This window comes from Danio aesculapii, chromosome 2 (assembly GCF_903798145.1).
Source record: "Danio aesculapii chromosome 2, fDanAes4.1, whole genome shotgun sequence".
NCBI classification, from domain to species: domain Eukaryota; kingdom Metazoa; phylum Chordata; class Actinopteri; order Cypriniformes; family Danionidae; genus Danio; species Danio aesculapii.
The window spans coordinates 27538280-27564812 of record NC_079436.1 but is presented as its reverse complement, the minus strand read 5'-3'; the positions used below and the strand labels follow the sequence as shown (position 1 = coordinate 27564812).

At 34.1% G+C, this 26533-nt stretch overlaps 1 protein-coding gene across 2 annotated transcripts in view; it reads left to right on the top strand.

Annotated features, from left to right (window-relative positions):
* lyn (LYN proto-oncogene, Src family tyrosine kinase) overlaps positions 1 to 25574 on the top strand; it is a 28486-nt gene extending 2912 nt beyond the window's left edge. The window contains exons 2-13 of one of the 2 annotated variants that reach the window (XM_056476526.1): positions 3821 to 3901; positions 4121 to 4172; positions 4254 to 4350; positions 4436 to 4534; positions 6975 to 7078; positions 7165 to 7314; positions 9161 to 9313; positions 15442 to 15624; positions 16726 to 16802; positions 19536 to 19689; positions 19809 to 19940; positions 23660 to 25574. In XM_056476526.1, coding sequence (XP_056332501.1) covers positions 3827 to 3901; positions 4121 to 4172; positions 4254 to 4350; positions 4436 to 4534; positions 6975 to 7078; positions 7165 to 7314; positions 9161 to 9313; positions 15442 to 15624; positions 16726 to 16802; positions 19536 to 19689; positions 19809 to 19940; positions 23660 to 23862 — 1479 coding nt within the window. In that variant the 5' untranslated portion in view covers positions 3821 to 3826 and the 3' untranslated portion in view covers positions 23863 to 25574. Of the gene's footprint in view, positions 1 to 3820; positions 3956 to 4120; positions 4173 to 4253; positions 4351 to 4435; positions 4535 to 6974; positions 7079 to 7164; positions 7315 to 9160; positions 9314 to 15441; positions 15625 to 16725; positions 16803 to 19535; positions 19690 to 19808; positions 19941 to 23659 lie in introns of both variants that reach the window. The other variant, XM_056476517.1, reaches the window with a different exon arrangement.
* The last annotated feature ends 959 nt before the right edge of the window (positions 25575 to 26533 follow it).

Genomic DNA, 26533 nt, shown 5'->3' with positions numbered 1-26533 from the left:
ATATATATATGTATATGTATATGTATGTATATGTATGTATATGTATATAGGAGCAATTCCAGCGTTATGGATGTGACATTTGCAGCAAAAACTCAAAACATGAATTCGCATAGGAAGTATACGTTAACATTATATTGAAACTTTTGTTTATATTTTCCATAACAACTAACCCCAGAGTTACGGGACCAGAAAAATATCAATCTGTAAACATGTTTTGTACTTTAAATGAGGAAAATAAACGTGTGTTATGTATGTGACAAAAAATGTCTGTGGGTTTAGAGTATACAGTACAACATACTTTGTAGAAATTCTGTGAATTAAACTGCACGGCCCAAAAGAAACAATGATAATCAAAAGGGTAAGAGTTGGCTCATTATAAAACAAAAATGATTGGTTTTATTTTACTCAGTATTTGGAAAAAGTGTCGATATGGATGTGACATCTCTCCGTTATGGATGTGACAGATGTGAAATTGCCACTTCTGTGACTTTGGTAAATAAAATATAATAGTTTGAAAACACTGACGGATGCATTTTTGAGTATTTTTAAGGTACTGTAAAATACTTGCTCACCCAAAAAACACAGAAACGGTTTTCGTATTTTGGTGAAAACTTAATTTTTTTTCATGGTAAGGTTGACATTTGCACGGAATTGCTCATAAATAAACTTTTCTTAAGTTTTCAGTTCATCTTTTGTATATTTATTCTTTTAACTTTAACCTTGTGAATAGAAAAGGAAATGAAGAATGCTCTTGCTTACTGACGTAAAGTTTATTTATTGCACATGCATTTCCTATTGATTATCCTGTTACTGTTGATGCAGTTGACACAGCATTTATGACATTCATACGATAAACATGTGTTAACAAAATTATTACATTTGAGAATTAGGAAAGGATATCTTATGTGTGTGTGTGTCTGTGTATGGGGGGGTATGTGATTCCTTGGTTTCTTCCCTATGAAACTCTGACCTGGAATTGTTTAGGCTTCTCTCGGTTGATGATTTATGTAAAACGGCATGACATTTAATGTGTTTGGCTGAACTTGTTTTGTTTTTTAAGTTGTATCTGATTCTTATAACATGCTGAGAGGGTTATTATTGCACAGAGAGCGTATTATTATGTTTATGACATGTAAAAGTAATTGCTCTAACAGCCTTATATTCTGAGTAACTTGATACTTCTCTGCAGCTGTTCTACTCGGATGAACACTCGTCACTGTTTCAAATGCAAATATATCAGTGAATAAACACCATGACTGTGGTCATAAATTTAGACACCGCAGGAATCTTAATTTGTGCTTTGTTGACTTTCAGTTTAAAGACTTAATCTGACGTTAATGTTTTTTTTTTAAATGATCAGTTTAATAATTGATTTTATTTATGGTGGTGTATGACATTTGAAGCAATATTATGATGTTATTTTCCACTTCCCAAAAGTATTGAGCCCCTATGATGAATACAACTGTATAACAAGCATAAATTCTCTAGTGAAAAAAGTCTATTAAAGGGGTAGTTCACCTAAAACTGAAAATGTACTCAATATTTGCGGACTCTCAAGTGTGTGTGTGTGTTATTTAACTGTCCCTTCGATGACAATATAACAATATATCAAAGATCAAAACTAAAATCATGTGATGATCTAGATTGAAAAAAAGTTACTTATTATAAATATTTTTAAGAGGTCATTCAGTAATAAATACGTACATACCTGACAAAAGTCTTGTCGTCCATCCCAGTTGTAAGAGCAACAAATAATAACTTGATTTCTAGTTGATGGTGTGGAAAAGTGGCAGAATGTAAATTTTTCTGATAAATCATCTGCCTCCACATCAAAATTCCTGAAAGCGAAGAAGGTCAAGGTGCTCCAGTATTGGCCAGCCCAGTCTCCAGAGATGAGCATTATTGAGGCATTGAAGATGAATCCAAAGAATCTTGATGAACTCTGGGAGTCCTGCAAGAACACTTTGCCATTCAGATGACTTTATTAATAAGCTATTTGAGTCATTGCAGTCCTCCAAGCTGATGGGAGTCATACACAATATTAATTATTTTTGCACTGCACCGTGTGTATGTAAGTATATGTATATATATATATATATATATATATATATATATATATATATATATATATATATATATATATATATAACAGGGTGGGCCATTTATATGGATACACCTTAATAAACTTATTGGGAATTTCACAAGAAAAACAATGGTGTGCTTGGTTTTAAACGTTACTTTATTTTTTCATGAGTTATTTACAAGCCCCCTCACATATACTAATGTGCCACAAACAGGACGCTAATTTCACTGAAAAGTGTGGCTGGTCCACATTACAGTTAATGTCCCTATAAAGGTATTTTATATAGTCTTTGTTAATATCACTACACCAAACGGTTTGAGTAATTTCACAGCCTACTACAGTCAAAAATCTATTCAAAGCAATTGGATGAGATGCTAAAGAGACTACTACACCCAGAAGTGGTTTGCAGACAAAAATCTGACAAACATCCGAACAATGCCTTTAAGTGCGATAGAACGATTCACTCCATTTTTTAAAAATTATTTGAAAATAATGCATCATCACCTCAATTATTTTTTCTTATAGTTCAACAACCCGTCCTCCTTAGCATATACTTAAATGGTGTAGAAACAATTTTCATTCAGAAATGTTCACTTCTTAATTGCTGACTAAAAAAAACGTATTCCCATTGTTTTTGAATGAATCTTTCACAATAAATCTGGTTTTCATTTTTAGTGAAGATTTAGAGTCATTAAACAGATTTAAAACAACTTAAAACATTCCTTATTATAATATAAATCTTCAAATACTTATTTAGAAAGCTTTGTATTGATCGTGTTTGAGAAAATCATGGATATCTTTGTTCATGTAAACAACCGTCATCTGCAATGTTTGCTGCTTCGTTTCGTATCTTCATTTTGTATCAGGTTTAATGTATTTAGGTTTCATTTTGTATGTATTTGCATGTATTCATTTTGTATTTAGGTTTAATCTTTTCTAAAATAATAACATCTAACATAAGCTGTTTGTATGTGTATATATATATATATATATATATATATATATATATATATATATATATATATATATATATATATATATATATATATATATATATATATAATATTGTATAAAAAGATTATAATTATATAACAAATTTCTATATTAAGATTAGAATTTATATTATGCTTAGCATAAATGAGTACACCCCTCACAGATCTAATATTTTCTACAGGATGATTTACAATAGTATATTTGTGCATATACATTAAATTAGTAAGTACCAAAGACAAAACTGGAACTGATATAACAAAAAACTGAAGATCAGAGTCCAAACATTACCACACCCAATTGAATATGTTTAAAAAAATGTAAACTTTTGTTGAAAGGTTTGTTGAAACTTTTGTAGGTTGTATTTTTTAGCTGCAATCACTTGTTTGAATTTAAATGTACTATCTTTCTATTCCTAAAGATGATCGGTAACCAAACTCTTATTTTAATGAATATAACTGTTTATTGTTTTGTTTAATTGCACTCAAAATTATTGGCTGGTAATGGATTCAAATGCTGATTTGCAAAAGGGAGTGTGCTCATTTATGCTCAGCACTGTATATAGAAATCATATTTTCTTCCTTAACAGAAAAATAAAACTGTTGTGATGTATAAACTATTGATTCACTGAGTTACATTGATCACACAAAAGAGCCATAAAGCATAATTCCTGGGTGTCATTTGCTGTGTTTTGATTTCATTGCAATTTTTCTTCAAATTTAACAGTAGTTCATCTTCTTCTTGCAGGAGAACATGGGTTGTAAAAAATCCAAGTTGGATGGTGACCAGAATGGAGGTGTGATTGAACCAGTGAACAAACAGCAGCCAGTACGTACTGACCAAACATATGTGAGAGATCCAACCTCCTATAAGCCCAATATAGTAAGTAGTAAGCTAGATGGGGGAAATAAAAAAAAAGGAAAAATAAATCATGTTGAGATTAATTTAGCAGATTTTATCTTCATCAAACTTTAAGAGAAAGGCTTTCTGATATATTTAAAGCAATTTCATGACTGTCTGATGATCGAGAAACATTGTGTTTCACAGATTACCCAAAATGCCGGCCTCCTGCCTGGTCAGGTTTTCCAAAAAATGGAAGGTAGGTTTCAATTCCTTCATTCTGATCCTTTTGTTGCTTTGCAGTTTATTAGAAATCTGCTTTTTCATTGTCTTTAAACAGAGAAGGAAAAAATTGTTGTCGCTTTGTACCCATATGAAGCCATTCACGCTGATGATCTGGGCTTTAAAAAAGGAGATAAGTTAAAAATTACTGAAGAGTAAGTGAAAGCCACCATCGTCCTTTGAGTATCATACAGTATTTTGTTTGTTGGCTGCTATTGTGATGTGTGATTTATTTTCCAGGCATGGCGAGTGGTGGAAAGCAAGGTCTTTGACCACACGAAAAGAAGGCTTCATTCCCTCAAACTATGTTGCAGAAGCAGACACTATGGAGACAGAAGAGTGAGTGTGATCAATTACAAGCTTAAAGCATTAGTTCACCCACAAATGAAAACTCAGTCATTAATGACTCTCCCTCATGTCATTCCAAACCCCTGAGACCTTCATCCATCTGCAGAACACAAATTAAGATGTTTTAGATGAAATCCGAGAGCTCCCTCATCCTCCATATGCAGAAAATTCCAGAAAAGGAGCCAAAAAACACCTAACACTCATTCACACACATACACATACACTACAGACAATTTAGCTCACCCAATTCACCTATAGCACATGTCTTTTAACACCAGTAGAACACGAAGAGAACATGCAAACTCCACACAGAAATGCCAACTGGACTAGCCGAGGCTCAAACCAGCGACTTTCTTGCTGTGAGGTGACAGCGATACCCACTGTGCCACCACACCGCCCAATTCGTACAAATTCATATGATTTAATCCATTTGAAAACATATGAATTTTAAAAGAAAGTGTGTCCCCAAACCCCACCTCTGTCCCTCATTGGGTGTTGAGCAAATCATACTAAAATGTATCAATGAGATTGTATAAATGAATACCAACTAGCCACAAATCAAAAGGTAACGAATTGCAGTAAGATAAGTTTAAGTTTAACAACTTTATTAATCCCACCAGGGGCAATTAAATTAGGGCAGTGGCATTATGATACAACAAAAACATAAAGAGACAAATCACTTACAGACAATATTAAAAAACACAATCGAGCATGTTCATAATAACTTCATAAATAATAATAATAATTAAAAAAAACAACAAGAAAAGACCCATACATTAAAAATGTAAAACTTGCTAAAATGTAAGGTCACAAAGCCTTAATGGCTTTGAATTTCACACTTTGAATTTTCCTTATCATTTGCTGTTCATGTAACTCTGCTAGACTCCGCAGAGGCAAACCAATAATCTTGAAGCAAGTCTTGACTAAGCGTTGAAGGCGATTTTTTGTCTCTAGGAGAACCAGCATAAAAAGAGAAAGCTTAATATACTCTCAATATAGGCAGTGGTGTAAAGTAACAAATTACAAATACTCAAATTACTATAATTGAGTAGTTTTTCTCAGGAAGTGTAGTAGTTGAAGAATTGAAGTAGTGTACATTTACTTTCCCTTGAGTTCATTTTTAGTGCTGTTTTGGTACTTTTACTCCATTATTTTCCTTCAACCTGCAGCCACTACTTTTTTCTTATCTCTAGGGATTGGCTAAAGTAGATTCTTGTCGCACATAGAAAGTAAATTGCATAATACTGAACAACCTCAAGACATTAGCGCTTTTAATGCTTCCAAACAAACCATTTGGAAGCATTAAAAGTGTGCAAGAAGATGTCTTAAATATTTACACGCAATGATCGAGAGACTATATAGACCACATGTCACTGATGACAAGACGGATGTTTACTGTTTGAGGACTGAAATCATCAAATACCCTTAAACAATTGCTAATGCACTACAGAATATTACGTTTACACATCCAAGCACAAATTGCATGCAAACACAAAAATGCATGAATGATCACATCGTAATACTCACTACTCACTATTCTTGGGGACTTTTAAAAGGGCTACTTTTTACTATATTTACAGTAGATACTTTTATTTTACTTGCACTACATTTTTGGTACTGTTACCTTTAACTGAGTATGATTTTTCAGTACTCTTTCCACCACTGAATATAGGTAGTATAAAAAGTTCTCAGTATATTTTTTCTACACAGAAAGAGTTTAGAGCAGAAAGAGCACTTTCTTAGTAACAACTTCTGAGTTCTGCCGAAACTTTAATTTGGTATCAAAGATTGATACGTTGGTATTCTAATTACATTTTCTAGGAACGCAGTAATGTAACACATTACATTTGAAATGCTTTACACTAAACTATGTTACAATATAACCAGGGAACTAGGCTACAATTAGTTATTAATGCAGCAAAATCCTAGCTGAACTTCAGCTTTGACCTTGATAAGCGTCTGATACATGCGGCACGAGTGCTTGTATAAATTTCAGTATGAAGGAAAGTACTGGATCTGTTTAGGAATGTATTATGACAGTGCTGTATGTCACAGATTGTTAAACAACCTACAATAACAAAGCAGAATGTGAATAAAGTGATGCAACCCTTTGTAATAGTTCAATGTTGAATTGATGAAAGAACCACAATTTTCACTATGTAGTGTATTTTGTTTATGTTTGTGTATCAAAGAAACTTGAAAGTAATCTGATTAATTTTTACACAGTAATTCATCAGTAATTCACAGTAATTTTCATGCAGTAATTATAAATATCTAATCTATTAGTTTTTTAAAGTAACTTATCCAACATTTGTAATTAATAACATAATTTTCATATTTGAGTGAGCTAATCCTTTAGTAATAATATATTTCTTCATGCTTGCACATGTTTTCATTGTTGGTATGTTCTGATTTATTATGCACAATTTAGATGGTTCTATAAGGACATCACGAGGAAGGATGCAGAGAGACAGTTGTTGGCACCGGCTAATAAACCTGGATCTTACCTCATACGGGAGAGCGAAACCTCAAAAGGTGATCACTGTTTGCTGTCTAAACTCAAAGAGAGTTTGTGGTAAATCAAAATAGGGGTTTAACGTTTTCTGCATTGTTGTGAACAGGAAGTTATTCACTATCGATCAGAGACGTAGACGCTCAGGGCCAAGATGTTGTTAAACATTATAAGATCAGATCTCTGGATAATGGCGGTTACTACATCTCCCCGAAGATCACGTTCACTGACATCAGCAGCATGATAAAACATTACCACAGTAAGTACTAAGGATGCAAACATTTTAGAGTTATTTAGAATACTGATCTTGTGTATAGTATATCTATTGATTGTAGTAAAAAAAGTGGTTCACCCAAGAATTTAAGAGTTATTTAGAATACTGATGTTATGTACAGTATGTTGATTGATTGCATTAAAGGAGTGGTTTACCCAAAAATAAAAATGACCTAATCATTTATTCTCCCTTGTATGATTTTGAACCTTTATGATATGTTTTCCTGTGTTGAGCACAAAAGAAGATATTTTAAAGAATGATGCTGCTGGAACACATCGACTTCCATAGTAGGAAAAACCTTACTATGGAGGTTAATGAGTGCCAGCTACCAGGATTTTTCTAAATATCTTCTTTTGTGTTAAACAGAAGCAAAAAAATTAGTGAAGGGTGAGTAAATGATGGCAGACATTTCATTCCTGGGTAAACTATCCCTTTAAACGTATTTAAAGTAAAAAGCAGTGTTGCCCACTCATTTTCTGTGGATGTTCCTAATTGCTGGTTGCTTTGTTAAATGAGGTTGTGATGTCATTGTGCAATGATGTCGTTACTTTATCATGACGCACAACATGGCAAAGAACACAAAGTGAGATTTCTTAAACTGGAAATCTTGGTAAAACATATGACTTGAAATCTATACATATTTGAATAAAAAGTAATAGAAATGTTTAAATGTTTTTAGTGATTTGATAAAAAAAAAATGACACTTTAATGTATTCTTATACTTTAAAAATACACATTCTGAAGAATTATACGTTTTTATATACATCAGTATATTGGAAATTAATATGCATTTCTAAAGCCTTTCTTTATTTATCCTATATACACTGAAAAAGATTTCTGCAAAATTGTTGCAAACTATTTATATTGGCTGAATTTAAACAAACAAATTAAATTTTGTAATGTTTAACTTAAATTTTATTGTTAGATTGTTTCAGCCTAAATAAATAGTTTGCAACCACTTAACTCAAAAAAAAAAGTAAATCCAAGGAATCTTTTTTTAATAATTTTTTTCTAGTGTGGCTGTTTGGTCGTTTCCTCATTTGGTGTAGTTTAGAGAAAAAAATTAGTTCATTTTTATTTTAATTAGAAAAAAAGCATTGCTTGGTTAGTCTAAACCTCTGCATTTTGTAAAAAAAGTAAAGAGCAGTGTTGCCAACTTTCTGTGGATGCTCTTTGCAGTTTGATTTGTTGCTAAAATTTCTTAAATGAGGTTGTGATGTCATTGTGCAATGATGTCGTTACTTAATCATGACGCACAACATGGCAAAGAACACAAAGTGAGATTTCTTAAACTGGAAATCTTGGTGAAACATATGACTTGAAATCTTAATGTATAAGTGTTTTTAAAAATGTATACAACATATTTGGATACAAAGTAATGTTTAAATTTTGAAATATTTTAGTGATTTGATAAAAAAAAATGACACTTTAATGTGTACTCTAAATACACATTATGAAGACTTTTACATTTTATAATTATATTGGAAAATAATATGCATTTCTTTATTCATCCTACATACACTGAAAAAAAAAGATTTCTGTAAGATTGTTGCAAACAGTTTATATAGGCTGAATTTAAACAAACAAATTAAATTTAGTAATGTTCAAGGTTTTTTGTTTGTTTGTTTCAGCCCAAATAAATTCTTTGCAACCACTTAACTTAAAAAAAAAAAAGTTAAATCCAAGGAATCTTCATTGAATCATTTTTCTTCAGTGTAGCCGTTTGTTCGTTTCCTCATTTTATGTAGTTTATGGGAAAAATTCATTCATTTTTATTTTAATTAGAAAAAAACATTGCTTGGTTAGTCTAAACCTCTGCATTTTGTCACAGAACAGTCAGACGGATTATGTCGAAAGCTAGATAAAGCATGCGAGAAGCCCAAAGCGCAAAAACCTTGGGACAAAGATGCCTGGGAAATCTCTAAAGACTCCATAAAGATGGTGAAGAAACTCGGAGCCGGACAGTTTGGAGAAGTATGGATGGGTGAGTTAAAGGGCACCTATGATGAAACAAGACAGGATGTGCGCAAAGCAACATCCTGATTAAAAGATCTGTTCAGCTCTCTGTGATCATCAATCATCATCAAATGTGTTTGAGTTTTACAAGTTAAACATTTTTTTAAAAAGTGCATGTTTGTAATTAATTGCAACGATTTACCATCTTTATTACCACAGCCGCGTGTCAGTACAGTTATAAAAGATGCTTCAATCGCAGTTTGTGGACCTTAAATCAGGTTTATTTTGCACATTATCATAACGTATATCCATACAGCAGTGGATATTAACGTGTATCCTGTCACATTTACCGTGCAAAAACAGTGTATAGTTAAACACGCACACTGTGTGTGTCTGTGAATGTGAGTGAACTTTGTAAGGACATTTTGTGAGACTCATCATTGCAGGCTTGAATTAACTCCACAACAAATTCATCAAATAATCATTGTTAAAGTTCATCCTGTTGTATTTCTCCCAAACGTTATGTGAGATCTGCTTCCTTCATGTCTGTCAGTGTGCTGTTTATCTGACGCAGCCAAGGTGAAGATTGCGACAAACTCTGACAGGCACGTGGGAACGATAGGCATAGAGAATTAGCATTAAAGGCACAGGCAACAATAACAGCTACATTGTGTTTAGAGCAGAAAATTCCAACATTCTGAAAGGTCTAATAAATAATCTGATGGGTGTTTTGAGCTGAAACTTTACAGACACATTCTGGAGACACAAAAGACTTTTCTTAAATCTTGAAAAAGCGGTAAAGTAGATGCCCTTTAAGGAAATGAAAAACAACTCCACATTGTCAAGTCGCAAACATTTGATTAAATGGAGCACTCCACTCTTTTGCATATAGGCTCGTTTTACAAGTTCCCTAGAGTTTAACCATTTTTAAATTCATTAAGCCTATCTCTGGGTCTGGCCAATCTTTTCACTTTTAGCTTAGCTTAGCATAAATCAATGAATCAGATTAGACTATTAGCATCTTGAAGATCCAATTTTTTTTCTTATTTAAACCTTGAATATTGATATTGCACAATGATATTATGCAGTGCCTGAAAATAGCCCCCAGCTAGATATTTAGGCAACAGTGCTGTGTAAAATCATAGAGCCAAAATTTGATCAGCAAAGTTCCTTGATTATTATGCTAGAATAAGTGCCTAGGCATATCGGTCTTGAAAATAGCAACGTTTCAATCCCTCTCAGTCTTAGTACTTAACGAAGCTACAGAAGAATCAAGCTTTAAATAGAAACTGCATCAATACTCTTTTCAGTTTTTGTTTTTTTGCAAGATGCTAATGGTCTAATCCGATTCAATGATTTATGCTAAGCTAAAACTGAAAAAAATCAACTGAATAAATTCAAAAAGGGTAAAACTCCACTTCAACTCTAGATGATTTGTAAAATGAGCCTTTAACCATGGAGCATTTGCTAATCCAGAAATCTTACTTGCTAAACTATAGCGAAACTGTTGCTGTCTTCTTGATGGTCTTTGTATTCAAATTCTCTAAGATCCCCAAAGCCTGAGATCAAACCCTCCGCCCAGTTTCATGTGCTCTTCAGTGGGCTTAGAAGTGACATCCTTCTGTGTTTCTATCGATTAATCAAGCGAAAGGATCTTCTTTGAACATGTGTAGGCTTATTGTTATTATCGAATTCTTTGAGCCATAAAAGCTTTGACGAAGCGCATTCAAATCTGCAGAGTTCCTGCTGGGGCTGCTGGCTGCTATGAATGGCTGCCTTTTAGCTCAGGCTGATAGTACACAGAGAGCCGCGCAGGCGAGACTCTTATCAGGCTGATCAGAGGAGGAAACTGCTATGCAGCTGACGCAGGATTTGCATTTGGATGTCGTTATTATTCGTGTGCCTCTTTCCCATTGGACTGACGTGATGAATTGCAGGAAACGGTCTTAGCAAATATACAAATGGCTCTCGACTGCCCGTGGCCAAGATGTTTCCTTTGGCGCACCGTGACCTTGTTGGCGCAGTGTTGCCAGACCTTAAACACACTCTGAGTCTGTATGATGACAGAATCTCTCAACGGACAGACTTCCTTCTGTTTGCCAAGCCCCATTTTGTTTTGTCTCAGCAAAATTTTAGACAAACTATCACACTTAGATTAGGAGTGTGTGATATTGACTACAAAAAATACATCTTGCTATTTTTTAGATAACAATAATTTAACAATATTTTGCTGGGTTGTTTTGTGCTAGTACTTTATATATAACATTCTGCATGTAAATAATGTGGCTAACATTACATAAATATTTTTCATGAGGTTAGATTTTAATTAATAATCATTAATAGTTAGCCGTAGTGTATGTGTGCGAATGAACGCATATTGAGGTTTTCCAGTGGTGGGTTGCAGCTGGAAGGGCATCCACTGCATAAAACATATGCTGGATAAGTTGGCGGTTCATTCTGTTGTGGCGACCCTAGATTAATAAAGGGACTAAGCCGAAAAGAAAATGAATGAATGTCTGTTGTCATATTTATTTAAGTCATCACCCTAAAAATACAATAGTTTCGAAAATACAGCTTTTAAATGTATCATTGGGTTACTAGACCACCCGCAAATGTCCGCACCTCACTTTCATTTTCACAAGCGTAGGAGAAGGCTTTTTTGCTATACTGAATATGCTGTTTGAAAGTTATGTAAAGTTATGTTTTGCCAACAGAAAGTTATGGGTTTGTTATCAGGAAGTTGCTAGGCATCAGAGGCACGCATATTTAAACTCATGGGGAAAGGTTGCAGACACTGAATTGCAAATAAAAAAAAGTCAAAATGACCGCTTTGTTGTTAATAATTTTATGGCAAGTATGGCATGTAGAAATAAAAAAACAAATTGCTTTAAAAGCAACGGGTTCACTCACTTTTTTAAGTAAAGTCAACCAATCACTTTTTACAGAGCATTCATGGTTCTGCTATAGCTTTGTTTTGTAGCTATTTTTACAGGTGAGAAAGAAGAAACACCAAATTAAATCTGAAATGTATCTCAGTAGTGAACTGTTGAATATAATGTTCCTCATTAAGTAGTGAACTTCTTTAAAGTCAAAACCACATTTGTTATTATAATGCTTATTAGTGTTATCTACAGTATATGAAGTATCGATATTTTGACTCATACTGAAATATTTGAAATGGTATATCACTTTTACTTAAAATTGAAACATGTCTATCCCAGTATTTAACTTTGTTCATTTATCTAGAGTTTTAGCAGCTCATTGTTAATGCTTTAAACTTTATGCATGTTTCAGGCTTTCATCCGTTTCATGTGCAAAAAGAACTAGAGGAATTCTACCACTCTGGTGCAGTATTTATGCACCTCTCAGCGCACAAATGCTGAACTCATTTTACATGTTGTTGGATTTTAACAGATCTAACAGATCTAAAGTTATGAAAGGAAGTTCTTAAAGTGACAACGAAAGGTAAAATCACTAGTAGACAACTGAAGTATGTTAACCAAGTATGTTTAGTTGGAATTTGGTTATTTGTTTATTACAGATTGTTCAGTTGTCTTCTATAATGTTAATATGTATGAGTTAAGCTAGTAATTTCTCTAACACTGAAATTGTAATTAAGAATTTAATTTAAGGATGTTAAATGGCTTCATTTATTAGAATGTTACATGGTTCAAAACAACAAAAACATTTTTTTGAATTGTTAAAAAAATCATCCATTTTCTTCTGCTTTATTTATTTATTTATTTTACTTTATTATTTATTATTTTTAATAAGGATTTCTACAACTGTTTGGCCAGGCCAGTTGTTTAGATTTTTTTTTTTGACCTGCCAAAATTTCCCTCACAGCAAAAAGGTTGCTGGTTCGAGTCCCGGTTGGGCCAGTTGGCATTTCTGTGTGGAGTTTGGATGTTCTCCCCTTGTTGGCATGGGTTTCCCCCACAGTCCAAACACATATGTGGTTGTTTCCCAGTACTGGGTTGCAGCTGGAAGGGCATCCGCTGCGTAAAACATATGCTGGAATAGTTGGTGGTTCATTTTGCTGTGACCTTCGACAAACAAGGGTGGTTTACTAAAGGCTGATTTATAGTTCTGTATAAAGCGCATGCGCTTGCTCCGGCACAGCCTTAGTGAGGTTGCTTAGCCCTCGCCGTGGCTGACACCTACGCGCACCTCCAAAAAAATGTTACTATATGTTGCAATGTTGCATAGCGCAAGCTCTGTGACGAGCTTGGTAGCTGTGACGAGTGTGGGTGAGACCGAGAGCTGCAAACCTGTTGGAGTGAGTGTTTACAAGTGTCGAGTCCCGTGAAGTAGCTCCAGATGGTAACTTTTGTTTTGTGTTTACCTTATGATTAATGTTGTTGCACTTCTGCCGGTTCCCACCTCTAAATGAGTGAATTTTAGCTACTTGTACACTAAGGTAACATTCAGAAAAAAACAAAACATTCGCGAAAAAACTCAACACAGAGGAACATAAAAACCTCACTGCAAGCTAGCGTTTCAGAAGTGTTATTGCAGAGCAACACAAACAGTACACAGAAGTATAAATGCACACCTGCACACAAGGCAGGCACCGTGGGGCACGCCAATTTTATTTTATTTTTATGTTATATTTTTATTTTAGCTATGCGAGTGACAATTTTGGCAGGTCAAGGGAAAATCTAAACATCTGGCCTGACCAAACAGTTGTAAAAATCCTTAATATTGAGCCATGCTTGAGGTTTTAACTCTGGCATATGAAAAATTAAGGACATGCAAAATGTTAATTAAATTCATGCTGTGGTCATATTTCCCCGTGGTATCAAAAACGACATTAACAAGTAAGGTATTGTATTGTAGTTAGAAATCCCAGTATCATAACAACACTTACAGTTGAAGTCAGAATTATTAGCCCCCCTTTGATTTCTTTCTTTTTAAAATATTTCCCAAATGATGTTTAACAGAGCAAGGAAATTTTCACAGTATGTCTGATAATATTTTTTCTTCTGGAGAAAGTCTTAATTGTTTTATTTCGGCTAGAATAAAAACAGTTTTTACTTAAAAAAAAAAGACATTTTAAGGTCAAAATTATTAGCCCCTTTAAGCTTTTTTTTTTTCGATAGTCTACAGAACAAACCATCATTATACAATAATTGCCTAATTACCCTAACCTGCCTAGTTAACCTAATTAACCTAGTTAAGCCTTTAAATGTCACTTTAAGCTGTATAAAAGTGTCTTGAAATATATCTAGTCAGATATTATTTTCTGTCATCATGGCAAAGATAAAATAAATCAGTCATTAGAAATGAGTTATTAAAACTATTATGTTTAGAAATGTGTTGGAAAAAATCTTCTCTCCGTTAACAGAAATTGGGGAAAAAATAAACAGGGGGCTAATAATTCTGATTTCAACTGTATGTTCATAAGCTGATATTCATAAAAACAGGACTCTTGCTTGTGTGAATAATGTAAAGAATTAGATTTTTTTTATATTAGATATTTTTATTAGATTTTTTATTAGATTTTTTTGACTTATAGAGTTATTTTATACTCAATAGACTTTATCATATTTGATAGTTTTTGTAAAGTGATTGATATACTTTAATAATGATAATGTATAACTCACACATTGTTAAAACATCAATTATGATATTGTCATAGATGATAAATAATCACACAACCCTAGCTCAAACACCCATTTGGCCCACAAAAGTCCACAAACTGCAGAAATTGCAAACCGCTTCAGATGTGGAAAGTTGTCTGTATTGTTAAACGGACAAGGAAATGATTTTAAAGTGGAACAAGGGATAAGCACGAATGCACAGCTCACAATTGTGAAACAAATCTGCTGCCTTTGGCTTCTCTGTGGTCAGTAACTGTCCTTCACGCTGTGGCGCTGTGTCATCACTTCTGAGAAATGTACTTTATTATGGACAGCCGTTAATTACATAAGATCCTTGGTGAGAACATAGGGAAGGTTCCAGGAAGACGGTTCTTTCTATAAAAGGTTTTTCAAGACAGACTGACTGTTCCTTCATCGACACTGACAAGTTAGAGTCAGCCATTTTGTGTTTTGTGGCTGAACTGCAGCTGTGTGAGGCATTGAAACTGGAATGTTTGTAATAATCGGAGAGAAAATTAACGCATGTCTATTTGTGCTTTCATTTTGTTCCTAGCTTACTACAATAACAGCACAAAAGTGGCAGTGAAAACTCTGAAGCCGGGCACAATGTCAGTGGAGGCGTTTCTAGAGGAAGCCAACCTGATGAAGACCTTACAACATGACAGACTCGTGCGTCTCTACGCTGTCGTCACCAAAACTGAGCCCATCTACATCATCACTGAGTTCATGGCTAATGGTACAGAAATACAGGCTCTTCAGATTATTAATGTAGAGTGAGAAAAGATGGCAACATATAATCAATATTATTATATAACGTATAATGTCTATCTATCTATCTATCTATCTATCTATCTATCTATCTATCTATCTATCTGTCTGTCTGTCTGTCTGTCTGTCTGTCTGTCTGTCTGTCTGTCTGTCTGTCTGTCTGTCTGTCTGTCTGTCTGGTTATCCGTCTATCTATCTATCTATCTATCTATCTATCTATCTATCTATCTATCTATCTATCTATCTATCTGTCTGTCTGTCTGTCTGTCTGTCTGTCTGTCTGTCTGTCTGTCTGTCTGTCTGTCTGTCTGTCTGTCTGTCTGTCTGTCTGTCTGTCTGTCTATCTATCTATCTATCTATCTATCTATCCGTTCATCCATCCATCCCTCCATTCATCTATCTGTCTGTCTGTCTGTCTGTCTGTCTGTCTGTCTGTCTGTCTGTCTGTCCGGTTATCCTATCTATCTATCTATCTATCTATCTATCTATCTATCTATCTATCTATCTATCTATCTATCTATCTATCTATCTATCTATCTGTCTGTCTGTCTGTCTGTCTGTCTGTCTGTCTGTCTGTCTGTCTGTCTGTCTGTCTGTCTGTCTGTCTGTCTGTCTGTCCGGTTATCTATCTATCTATCTATCTATCTATCTATCTATCTATCTATCTATCTATCTATCTATCTATCTATCTATCTATCTATCTATCTATCTATCTATCTATCTATCTATCTATCTATCTATCTATCTATCTATCTATCTATCTATCCATCCATCCATCCCTCCATTCATCCATCCATCCATCCATCCATCCATCTATCCATCCATCCATCTATCTAAAAAATTTCACGTGCTGCCATTTGCTTTTTATTTTATTTCATTGATGCTGACAACAAAATGGGATTTCATGAGGGTGACTGTTTATTATTTAATAAATAAAAAATGCTAAACACTTTTTACAGTTTATATATGATATTTAATTTATCATATGTATTATAATTCAAGAAAGTGTAGTTTTGTGAAAAGTTGTACCCTCAGTGACTTTTACAATATTTTGTTTATTATTTTGCAGGAAGCTTATTGGATTTCTTGAAAAGTCAAGCTGGCTCCAAAATACAGTTACCAAAGTTGATAGATTTTTCTGCACAGGTAAAAAAACTGTTCAAAACATGAAATGCCCTTCTTTTCTCAAGGCCATCATTTCCTTATTTCTGAGGTTACTTTAAGGCTTTATTGCATCATCAAAGGCTGATCTCACTTTTTCCATTAAAAAAGAGGAACTGATTCAGGTTTCTGTAGGCGGTTCAAAGCACAGAACAATATTCATTTTACTAGGAATGAAACATTTCATTTGATCTGTACTGTAAATAAAACTAATTTTTAAAAAGACGTGAAAACCAAAATAAATCTTGAAACTTATATAAATGAATTGAATGAATTAAAAGATATGTCTAGTTAGAATCGTGTTTACAATCCTATACACTTAGATTCATAACTGGCTGCTGGTTCAAAAGCATTTGTTTGCTAAATGAGTCTTTTGGACTTCATTTGAGTTTGGCTTCTTGTAAAACAGCACCAAAAGGCAAACTTGCACATCCTGTTTCAGAGAGTGAAAGAGGATGCTGATGGAGAAGTGAGAACATCATTTTCCCTGAGTTAAAGCAACTTTTGCTCTGTTAGAATTAACTGAGAAACTTCACCCATTTCTGAAGTGGAAAAACACCTACAAACTGCAAGTTTACTGTTATGCAAATTCAAAATGTAGAGGCATCCTTTATGGTTGCAAATGCTGTTTTTTTTTTTGTTTTTTTTTAGAAGTGTAAAGTTTGTAAGATAAATTTCTTTTTTAGTTTTGGTTGTATTAGTTGATATTAGTTAAAACATTAGTTAACATGAATTATTGATAAGCAACATATTTGTTAAGCATTACAGGATATTTTGATAATATTAACTAAACATACAGTATATTATGAGTTAATAATATAATAATAATTCCAATAATTAATGGAATTATGGTGAACAACTATGTTCAGCAATACATACCCTTTGTTAATGTTAACTTACACATGGTACTATGACTTAATATTTCTAGTTTGTGTAACTTAACATGTCTATCTATGCAACTTAAATTCTCTAGTTGCTACTATATTTTTCTGCTTCTCATAACTTAATTTTTTCTAGTTATTGCAACTTAGTTTTCTCAAAAAAGGTCTCAACTTATTTTTTAGTCACTGTAACTTATTTTCTAGTTAATACAACTTAACTTTTTTAGTTCTTATAAATAAATTTTTCCTAATTATTGTAACTTATTTTTGTAGTTTTTTGTAGTTACTACAATTTAAATTTTCTAGTTACAGAATGTATTTACTAGTTTTAAAACATATTTTTTTCTATTAACCACAACTCAATTTTTCTGTATTTTTCTTGTTCTTCTAACTCATTTATTAGTTCTCATAACTCGGTAGTGTTGTCACCTCACATCAAGGTCGCTGGTTCGAGCCTCGGCTCAAGTTGGTGTTCATTTTGCTGTGGCGACCTCAGATTAATAAAGGGACTAAGCCGAAAATAAAATGAATGAATTAAATTTTTCTAGTTCTCATAACTTTCATAACTACTTTTTAGTTTCTACAGGTTAATTATTCTTTCATAATTACATTTTTGTAGCTATTGCAACTTAGATTTTTTTCTAGTTTTTCTAGAAGATTGTTTTGTGCTGAACCTGAGCCCTCGTTCATTACTGTATGTGTTCATGATAACTAATGTATTAACTCATACTATATTTGTATGCTTACATTAATAAGGATTTAGTATTGCTGAATATATATGTTCATTGTTAGGTCATGTTATCTTATCTATTATAAAATACATTAGTGTATGTGTAAAACTTTAGCTGTTAATGTAAAAAGATCCATTATAATGCAAGTTAACATTAACAAAGATTATGGAATGCAAAATGTAGGAATGTTAACTAATGCTTTTACTGATATTAAATAAATAAAGTATTAAAGTTTCACTCTATTTTGTTTTATTTTAAAATGTCATGTATTCCTCTTATGGCAGTGCTAAATGCTCTGCAACATTTCTTTTTTGATCAGAATCAGAATCAGAAAGAGCTTTATTGCCAGGTATGTTCACACATACGAGGAATTTGTTTTCGTGACAGAGCTTCTACAGTGCAACAGAATTACAGAGACAGGACAAAATACAGATAATAAATATATTTTTAAAAAAATAGAAGTAGTGAGTGCAAATATACAGATTGACAAGTGTATGTACATGTTTATTACTATATAATGATTACTATTACATTACTATATATGATTGCTTAATCTGTACATTATCCTGTCCTGCATTTGTCTTTTGTGCACAACCAGCCTTTTAAGGGGTCTTGATTGAGTTAGCGACATTTAAAAATGCTAAATATTAGAAATCAAATTTGACTTTCTGTGGCTGAGAAGATCATTGATTTTGTCCTTCGTCTGGAGAACCTGTTGTCTGAGAATTTCAGTCACTTTAAGATGGCTCGCTATTTTGCAAAATCAGAGAAAACTTAAGCAATGTCCTCAAAAATGTTCTCTAATCTTGATCTCCAGTGTAGAAAGTTTAAAATAACTTTATTACAAACAAAATTAAATAAAAAATATCTAGACAGATTAATTTCTCCATGCTAAATGACAACACATAAAATACTTAGTAGTTTTAATCCAAATTCTGATCAAATATGGACCAACCCTTCTTTTGGGTTCATTTTATAATGCCATTTTTTAGACACCCATTAAGTTGGTTCATATTTTAAATCAACCCACTATTTTTAGAGTGTGCAAGTGTCTTAAAAACCTGATATATATGTGTCTCAAAAGCTGAGTTTGTGTGTCTCTGCAGATAGCCGAAGGAATGGCCTACATTGAGAAGAAAAACTACATCCACCGAGACCTGAGAGCAGCTAATGTGCTGGTTTCAGAGATGCTGCTGTGTAAAATAGCTGATTTCGGCCTGGCCCGAGTAATTGAGGATGACCAATACACAGCCAGAGAAGGTGAGCCTGACGTCATTGCTAACACTGCTTCAGAAGACTGATATGCATGCTGCTATTATGATGGTTTTCCTGCATCAGCAGTGAATGATGGGATGTCTGTGAATGTCTCTTTATTTCAGGGGCAAAATTTCCTATCAAATGGACGGCACCAGAAGCCATCAACTATGGCTCTTTCACCATCAAATCAGATATGTGGTCCTTCGGGGTTCTCCTGTATGAGATTATAACATACGGGAAAATTCCTTATCCAGGTAATGTGATTGTGTTAATGGCGCTGTGATTACATTTGTGTCTAAATAAATCATTCAGCATTATTCCAGGACAAGAGCTGCAGCACTGAGGGAGGAACAATGACAAATCTTATCCTTTTAGCAAGACTTTGTCGCCATCTTCTGTTCAAATTGAGTTATAGGTACAGTTGAAGGCAATATTATTAGCCCTGCTTTGAATTTTTCATTCTTTTTCTAATATTTCCTAAGAGCTGTTTAATGGAGAGATTATTTTTCATCACATTTTTAAACATAATCATTTTAATAACTAATTTTTAGTGAATAATTTTATGATATTTTACTAGTTATTTTGTTAGATAATAGCATTCTGTTTAAAGTGCAATGTAAAGGCAGGTTAATTAGGCAAGTCACTGGACAAAACTGGTTTGTTTTGTAGTAAATCGAATAATTATCTATTTTTAAGGGCGCTAATAATATTGAATACCCTAAAATTTATTTTAAAAATATTAAAAATTGCTTTTATTTTTGCCAAACTGCAAGTAACAAGACTTTCTCCACATTAAAAATTACAATAAGAGATAAAGTGAACATTTTCTTGCTTCGTTGAACAGCACTTGGATGAATTTGAATAAAACATCGAATTAAAATATCATGGGAGAGCTAATCGTTTCTTCTTCAGCTGTACATTTCAGAGTTTCAGTTCTGGTTAGATGGATGCTTCTGAAAGATGAAGCCTGTTATTTATGGGCTGCTAATGTTAGCAGATATAAGCGCATCATAAGTGATCACTGTATGTTGGTTCTCTTGGATGCTCAGTGAGTCGTGTTGCCTTCAGTTTATAAATTGTTTTCTGTATTAAGCTATATTAAGGCAAGTCACTATCACCTTTTTTTATTGACTTGCTACCTTGGGCTTTTAGTAGCTCCTATTAATTTTGGGCCTTCCGTTTCTTCCTTCACACTTGTGGAAATAAGTTTCTCACATAGATCAGAAATGATATGTTTATTCCTGTCTATATTCTGACTCTACGGTGTTAATATTTCAAAAATGAGTTGTCAACATTGGTGTTTGCATCAAATTCATTTTTACAGACGTCATTATTACCTTGTTTATGCTTTAAATCACAATTCGAAAGCAATTTATGATTTTCATTGGTTTATTTTTAGTCATTTTTTATTAATAAAATGAGTTCAATATTAAATCATATTTTAACTTGTGACATTTTGACAGATTTCTGATTTGAGTTTAAGAGAAAAAAAATGGACGCATTCATGGAAAACGTGAAATTTCTTACAATATTTGAAGGAGTTATAGAGATGTGCTCTTTAAATGCTAACAAAATGAAGTGTTCTTGTGTTCATATTGCAGAACACTTCTGGTGCTATTAAGATGGGTACAGGTAAGGTTAGGGTTAGGGATGGGTTTGGTTGTATGGGTAGGTTAATGTGTAAAGGATGGGTCAACAACAGTGCAATAATAAATGTGATGACATTACAGATGTAACTAGAAAAGTAAAGTTCGTAGACAATCTTTATGGTGGCTTGAGAAAGCAGAGCCTGGAAGTTTGAAATAGTTGTTAAGAAGTTTGAAACAGTTGGCATAAATGGATAAGTAGACATATGCTGTATGTTAGCATGTTTCTAGTATGGCTTGGCATGTTTCTTGTTAGGAGGTTGATATGGGGTTCTGAGGGTTTGCTAGGGTGTTGCTAAGTGGTTGCTTGGGTGTTCTGAATGGTTGCTAGGGTGTGCTAATTGGTTGCTAGGTGGTTGCTAAGGTGTTGCTAGGTGGTTGATAAGGTGGTTGCTAAGGTTTTGCTAAGGTGTTGCTAGAGGGTTGTTAGGGTGTTCTGATTGGTTGCTAGGTGGTTGCTAAGTCGTTGCTAGGTGGTTGCTAAGGTGTTGCTAGGTGGTTGCTAACATGTTGCTAAGGTGTTGCTAGGTGACTGCTAGGCGGTTGACAAAGCGTTCTTAGGTGGTTGCTAAGTTGTTGCTAGGATTTAGTGAGTGGTTGCTAAGGTGTTGTTAGATGGTTGCTAGGGTGTTCTGATTGGTTGCTAGGTGGTTGCTAAGGCGTTGCTAGGTGGTTGCTAGGTGGTTGCTAGCATGTTGCTAAGGCGTTGCTAGGGTGTTCTGATTGGTTGCTATGCGGTTGCTAAGGCGTTGCTAGGGGGTTTCTAAGCTATTGCTAAGCGGTTGCTAAGGTGTTGTTAGGTGACTGCTAGGCGGTTGCCAAAGCATTCTTAGGTGGTTGCTAAGTTGTTGCTAGGGTTTAGCGAGTGGTTGCTAAGGTGTTGCTAGATGGTTGCTAGGGTGTTATAAGTGGTTGCTAGGCGGTTGCTAAGGCGCTGCTAGGTGGTTGCTAAGGTGTTGCTAGGTGGTTGCTAAGGTGTTGGTAGGCGGTTGCTAAGATAAATCATGGTTTTAGTATGAATTAGCATGTTGGTAGCATGTTTCTAGTATAAACTAGCATGTTGTTGGCATGAATTTATTATGAATGAGCATGTTTTTAGTATGTAAGTATGTTTGTAAGCATGTTTCTAGTATGACTTAGCGTGATGCTAGTATGATTATTATGTAGTTAGTATGTTTCTTGTTTGAATTGGGATGTTGTTAGTATGCCCAATGTAAAGTCAATGGCAGTTTTTTACAATGGAAGTCTATGGGACAGTTGCTAGGGTGCCGTAAGTGGTTGCTAGGGTGTGGCACGTAAGTTGAAAGGTCATCAGTGATTAGCAGATTGGTAGTCTGAGTTAAATGAGTCCAACCTTAAGTCTGTATGACAGTCTGGCACAAAGTTATGAGGTCAGAAAGTTTGACCCAATGTTAAGTCAATGGGACTTTTCTGAATTTTCCTGGTCAGGATCAGTTGAAAAAGACTGCACAATCTATTGTTTCAGCATCAATATCACAATGTGTCAAAATAGTCACATTGCAATATCTAGTCTGAATTACAGTTGACCAGGAGCCACAGAATTGTATTCAATCAGTGTATATATATGGAATTTATATGATTTATGCAAAAAAAACTTACATTTTTTTCTTGTTTCTAGTCCAAATATCTACATTTCAAAGTGAAAACAAGATTATTTCACTTACCCCACTGGAAGATAATTTCCTTTAAAAAAGCAAAAAAAAAAAAAACTCTTAATTTATACGCATTTCTTCTGACAGTGAAAACTTACCAATATGTTTAGTAATTTCTTTTGATATTTGGACTAGAAACAAGACAAAACTAAGAAAGAAAAGCTTTTTTTGCATTGTGATTATTCCATTTCTCTACCTGAATACTGTTAGACTCCCTAGAAAACGGTCAAATAGTCTAAATTTCTTCTGAAACTGTAATCATATTGTGATATTTTATTTTTCTGTGATAAATATTGTGATATCAGATTTTTCCAACATCGTGTTACCCTACCCAGAGATATGAAGAATTTCAGTGCATTGTACCTAATGATTCCTTTAATGTAAGCAGATGATAATTAAGGCCACTTAATATAAAAGGGACCAACATTTTGAACCTGGCTTAATCCAGCATTCAAGATTATTTTCACTTAAAATGAAAAAACCCAGTTGGGTTATGATGCATAAATTGGGTAGTGGTGATGTCTTTTAATAAAAAAAATTTACCCTGTTCATCTGTGGTGTTTTGCTGAAAAATGTAAACACAATAAATGAGAATACTTGTGATATTTATTACTCTCCGTTCTTTATCCCTCCTGTTTTTTCTCTTTGCTTCAGGCATGAGCAACAGCGAAGTCATGAGCAGTGTTCAGAGAGGTTACCGGATGCCCCGTCCTGAAAACTGCCCCGTCGAACTTTACGAAATCATGACCACATGCTGGAAGAATAAACCAGAAGACCGGCCCACGTTTGACTATATTCAGAGTGTGCTGGACGACTTCTACACGGCCACTGAAGGCCAGTACCAGCAGCAGCCATGAGGAGCAACAGTCAGATCCCTCAGATTATTGCACTTCCAGATGATCAAAACATCTGTGATTTATCTTTAAATCCTACTCATGTGTAACTAATAATTGGATCAATCTGCTCACTCCTATGTAAGCATGGTTAAGATTGTCTATCTCTGCTTCAAATTGAAGTTTTACCAGCTTATTTGCTCTTCCTCCGCACATTTCAACTGCATTTCAGATTGTAAATAATTTGATATTTCAGAGTTCTATGTGTTTATACACCAGATTTTTTTTCTTTCTCAAATGTGAGCCGCTATGGGGTCTAAAAGCAAATTAGGATTGATTTATTCACATTACAGACACTTTTACAAATGAAAAAATATATAGATATATTAGAAAATTGATCAGTGTTCTCAGTGTTTGGCTTAACGCTGTTTCAGACGTATATTTAGTATGAAAAAAGCTTATTAATGCTATTCAAGTCTTCATGGCATAAACAAACATACAGCTAATCTTTAAATACTAAATGAAAAAATAATTCAGTTATTTATAGTACATACTGTAGTGTTTTTGAACCATATTATATAATAAACTGTATTGTACTATGTTCTATAATGGGCATCACGGTGGCAAGAGCGTTGCTGGTTCGAGCCTTGGCTGGGTCAGTTTTCTGTGTGGAGTTTGCATGTTCTCCCCGTGTTGGTGTGGGTTTACTCTGGGTGCTCCAGTTTCCCCTACAAGTCCAAAGACATGTGGTGTAGGTGAATTGAGTATTAGCTAAATTGTCCATAGTGTATGAGTGTGTCCTGGTTCTCCAGGTTGGTGGTTGAGCATTGGGCTAACAACCCACCTCGTAAAAATAAGATGTCACGAAACACCAATATATGGTGTGGCTAAATATCAACGTCGATAAAAACGGCACAGGTGAATTAGGTAAGCTAAATTGTCCGCAGTGTATGTGTGTAAATGAGTGTGTATGGATGTTTCCTAGTGATGGGTTGCAGCTGGAAGGGCATTCGCTGCGTAAAACATATGCTGGATGAAGCTGCGGTCACACTGGACTTTTCTCCCCATAGACTTCCATTCATATGCACGCGAATGTGTCAGACCGGAAACGCAAGCTTGTGCGACAAGTTTCACAGTTCGCTGCGTTGGAAAGTTCAAGCTTGGTGAACTCTGACCTGCGAAATCGCATCACATGATTGCGTGAGTCAAATCGAAGATCAAAACTTGACCTCTCTGGACTAATCGCTCGCTTTTTTAAATGTCTAATCATCTTGTTTAATCCCGCCTCTTTTTGTAGCGCAGTACGACAGAATTTAGCAAGCTCAAACTCTAGTGTGACTGCAGCATTAGTTGGTGGTTCATTCCGCTGTGGCGACCCCAGGTTAATAAAGGGACTAAGCCGAAAAGAAAATAAATAAATGAATGAATGTATTCTATATCAGTGTTTCTCAACCACGTTCCTGGAGGACCACCAGCTCTGCACTTTTTCCATGTCTCTTTAACCAAACACACTTGATTCAGACTGAAAGACCTGTAATCTGTGTGCCGAACAAAACATGCGGTGTTGGTGATTAAGAAACACTGCTCTATCCGCTTGTTAAGTGTGACGTCACGCAAAACAGCCTCCGGGTCCAAGCTCTCTATCAAACTGTATGGAGACACTCATCAAATGGTAATAATAAACGTTTACAAAATGATGTAATGCTTTCGAAAATCACAATCGCTATATATATATATATATATATATATATATATATATAAATAACGTGATTCATTTTTTATAAATTATTACAATTTTGGTATTTGTGATGCAGTAAGTCCAGAGACTGTTGTGAACATGATTTTTTACCAAATTAATGTGTGATAGGGCTAAAAGGTAGTCATAAACGAATGTTTTCTCAATTCAAATGAGTAGCGGCTTGGACCGTGAAGCACTGGATATTGTAGCATTTTTGTTACTACAGCATACTGTAGTATCAAATGTCATTTACTAATATACTAATAAATACTGTAGTACACTGTAATTTTTACTACAGTAAAGTGTGGTGTATTGTAATATATATATGCAGTTTTGGTGTAATTTGTTTATATTCGTATTGCCACAGAAACTACCAAACTACCACAATAGATTAATGCAAGTACTTTACTGCAGTATAGTTCAAAAACACTACAGTATTTACTTTTTCATATGGGTATTTCAGTAGGAGTGATTCCTCTCATTTGCAGGTCCTTGGCATTCAGTCTTAAAAACTCTTGTTTCAATTGTAATAATGTTTAAATGAAATCCATGCACTGGTGTGTGATCTTACATGACATTGTGTTTAAAATTCATCTTCATGAACCGCTTTCAATAACCGTTTTGAGAATGTTATGACAATAATGAGCAGCGGCACCGCACAATATTTTATTATATTTTTTGTAATTAAGCTTATAAATTGTGCCTGTGATTTTTGCTAAGAATGAAATGTGTTGTACATTTAAAATATTCTGTACAGTTGTACATTAGACAATTAATAAAACAAAACTTTTGTGATTAGTAAAACATTTTTGCATGGAGTTTCTTGACATATTCTCTCGTTGCACTTTATTTTGCAGTACATCTACTTAATATATGCTTATAGTGTACTTACCAGAGAAAATGCATTGAGGTTAAGTTGGTTTTACATTCGCACATTCAATCAGTGACAACTTGTGA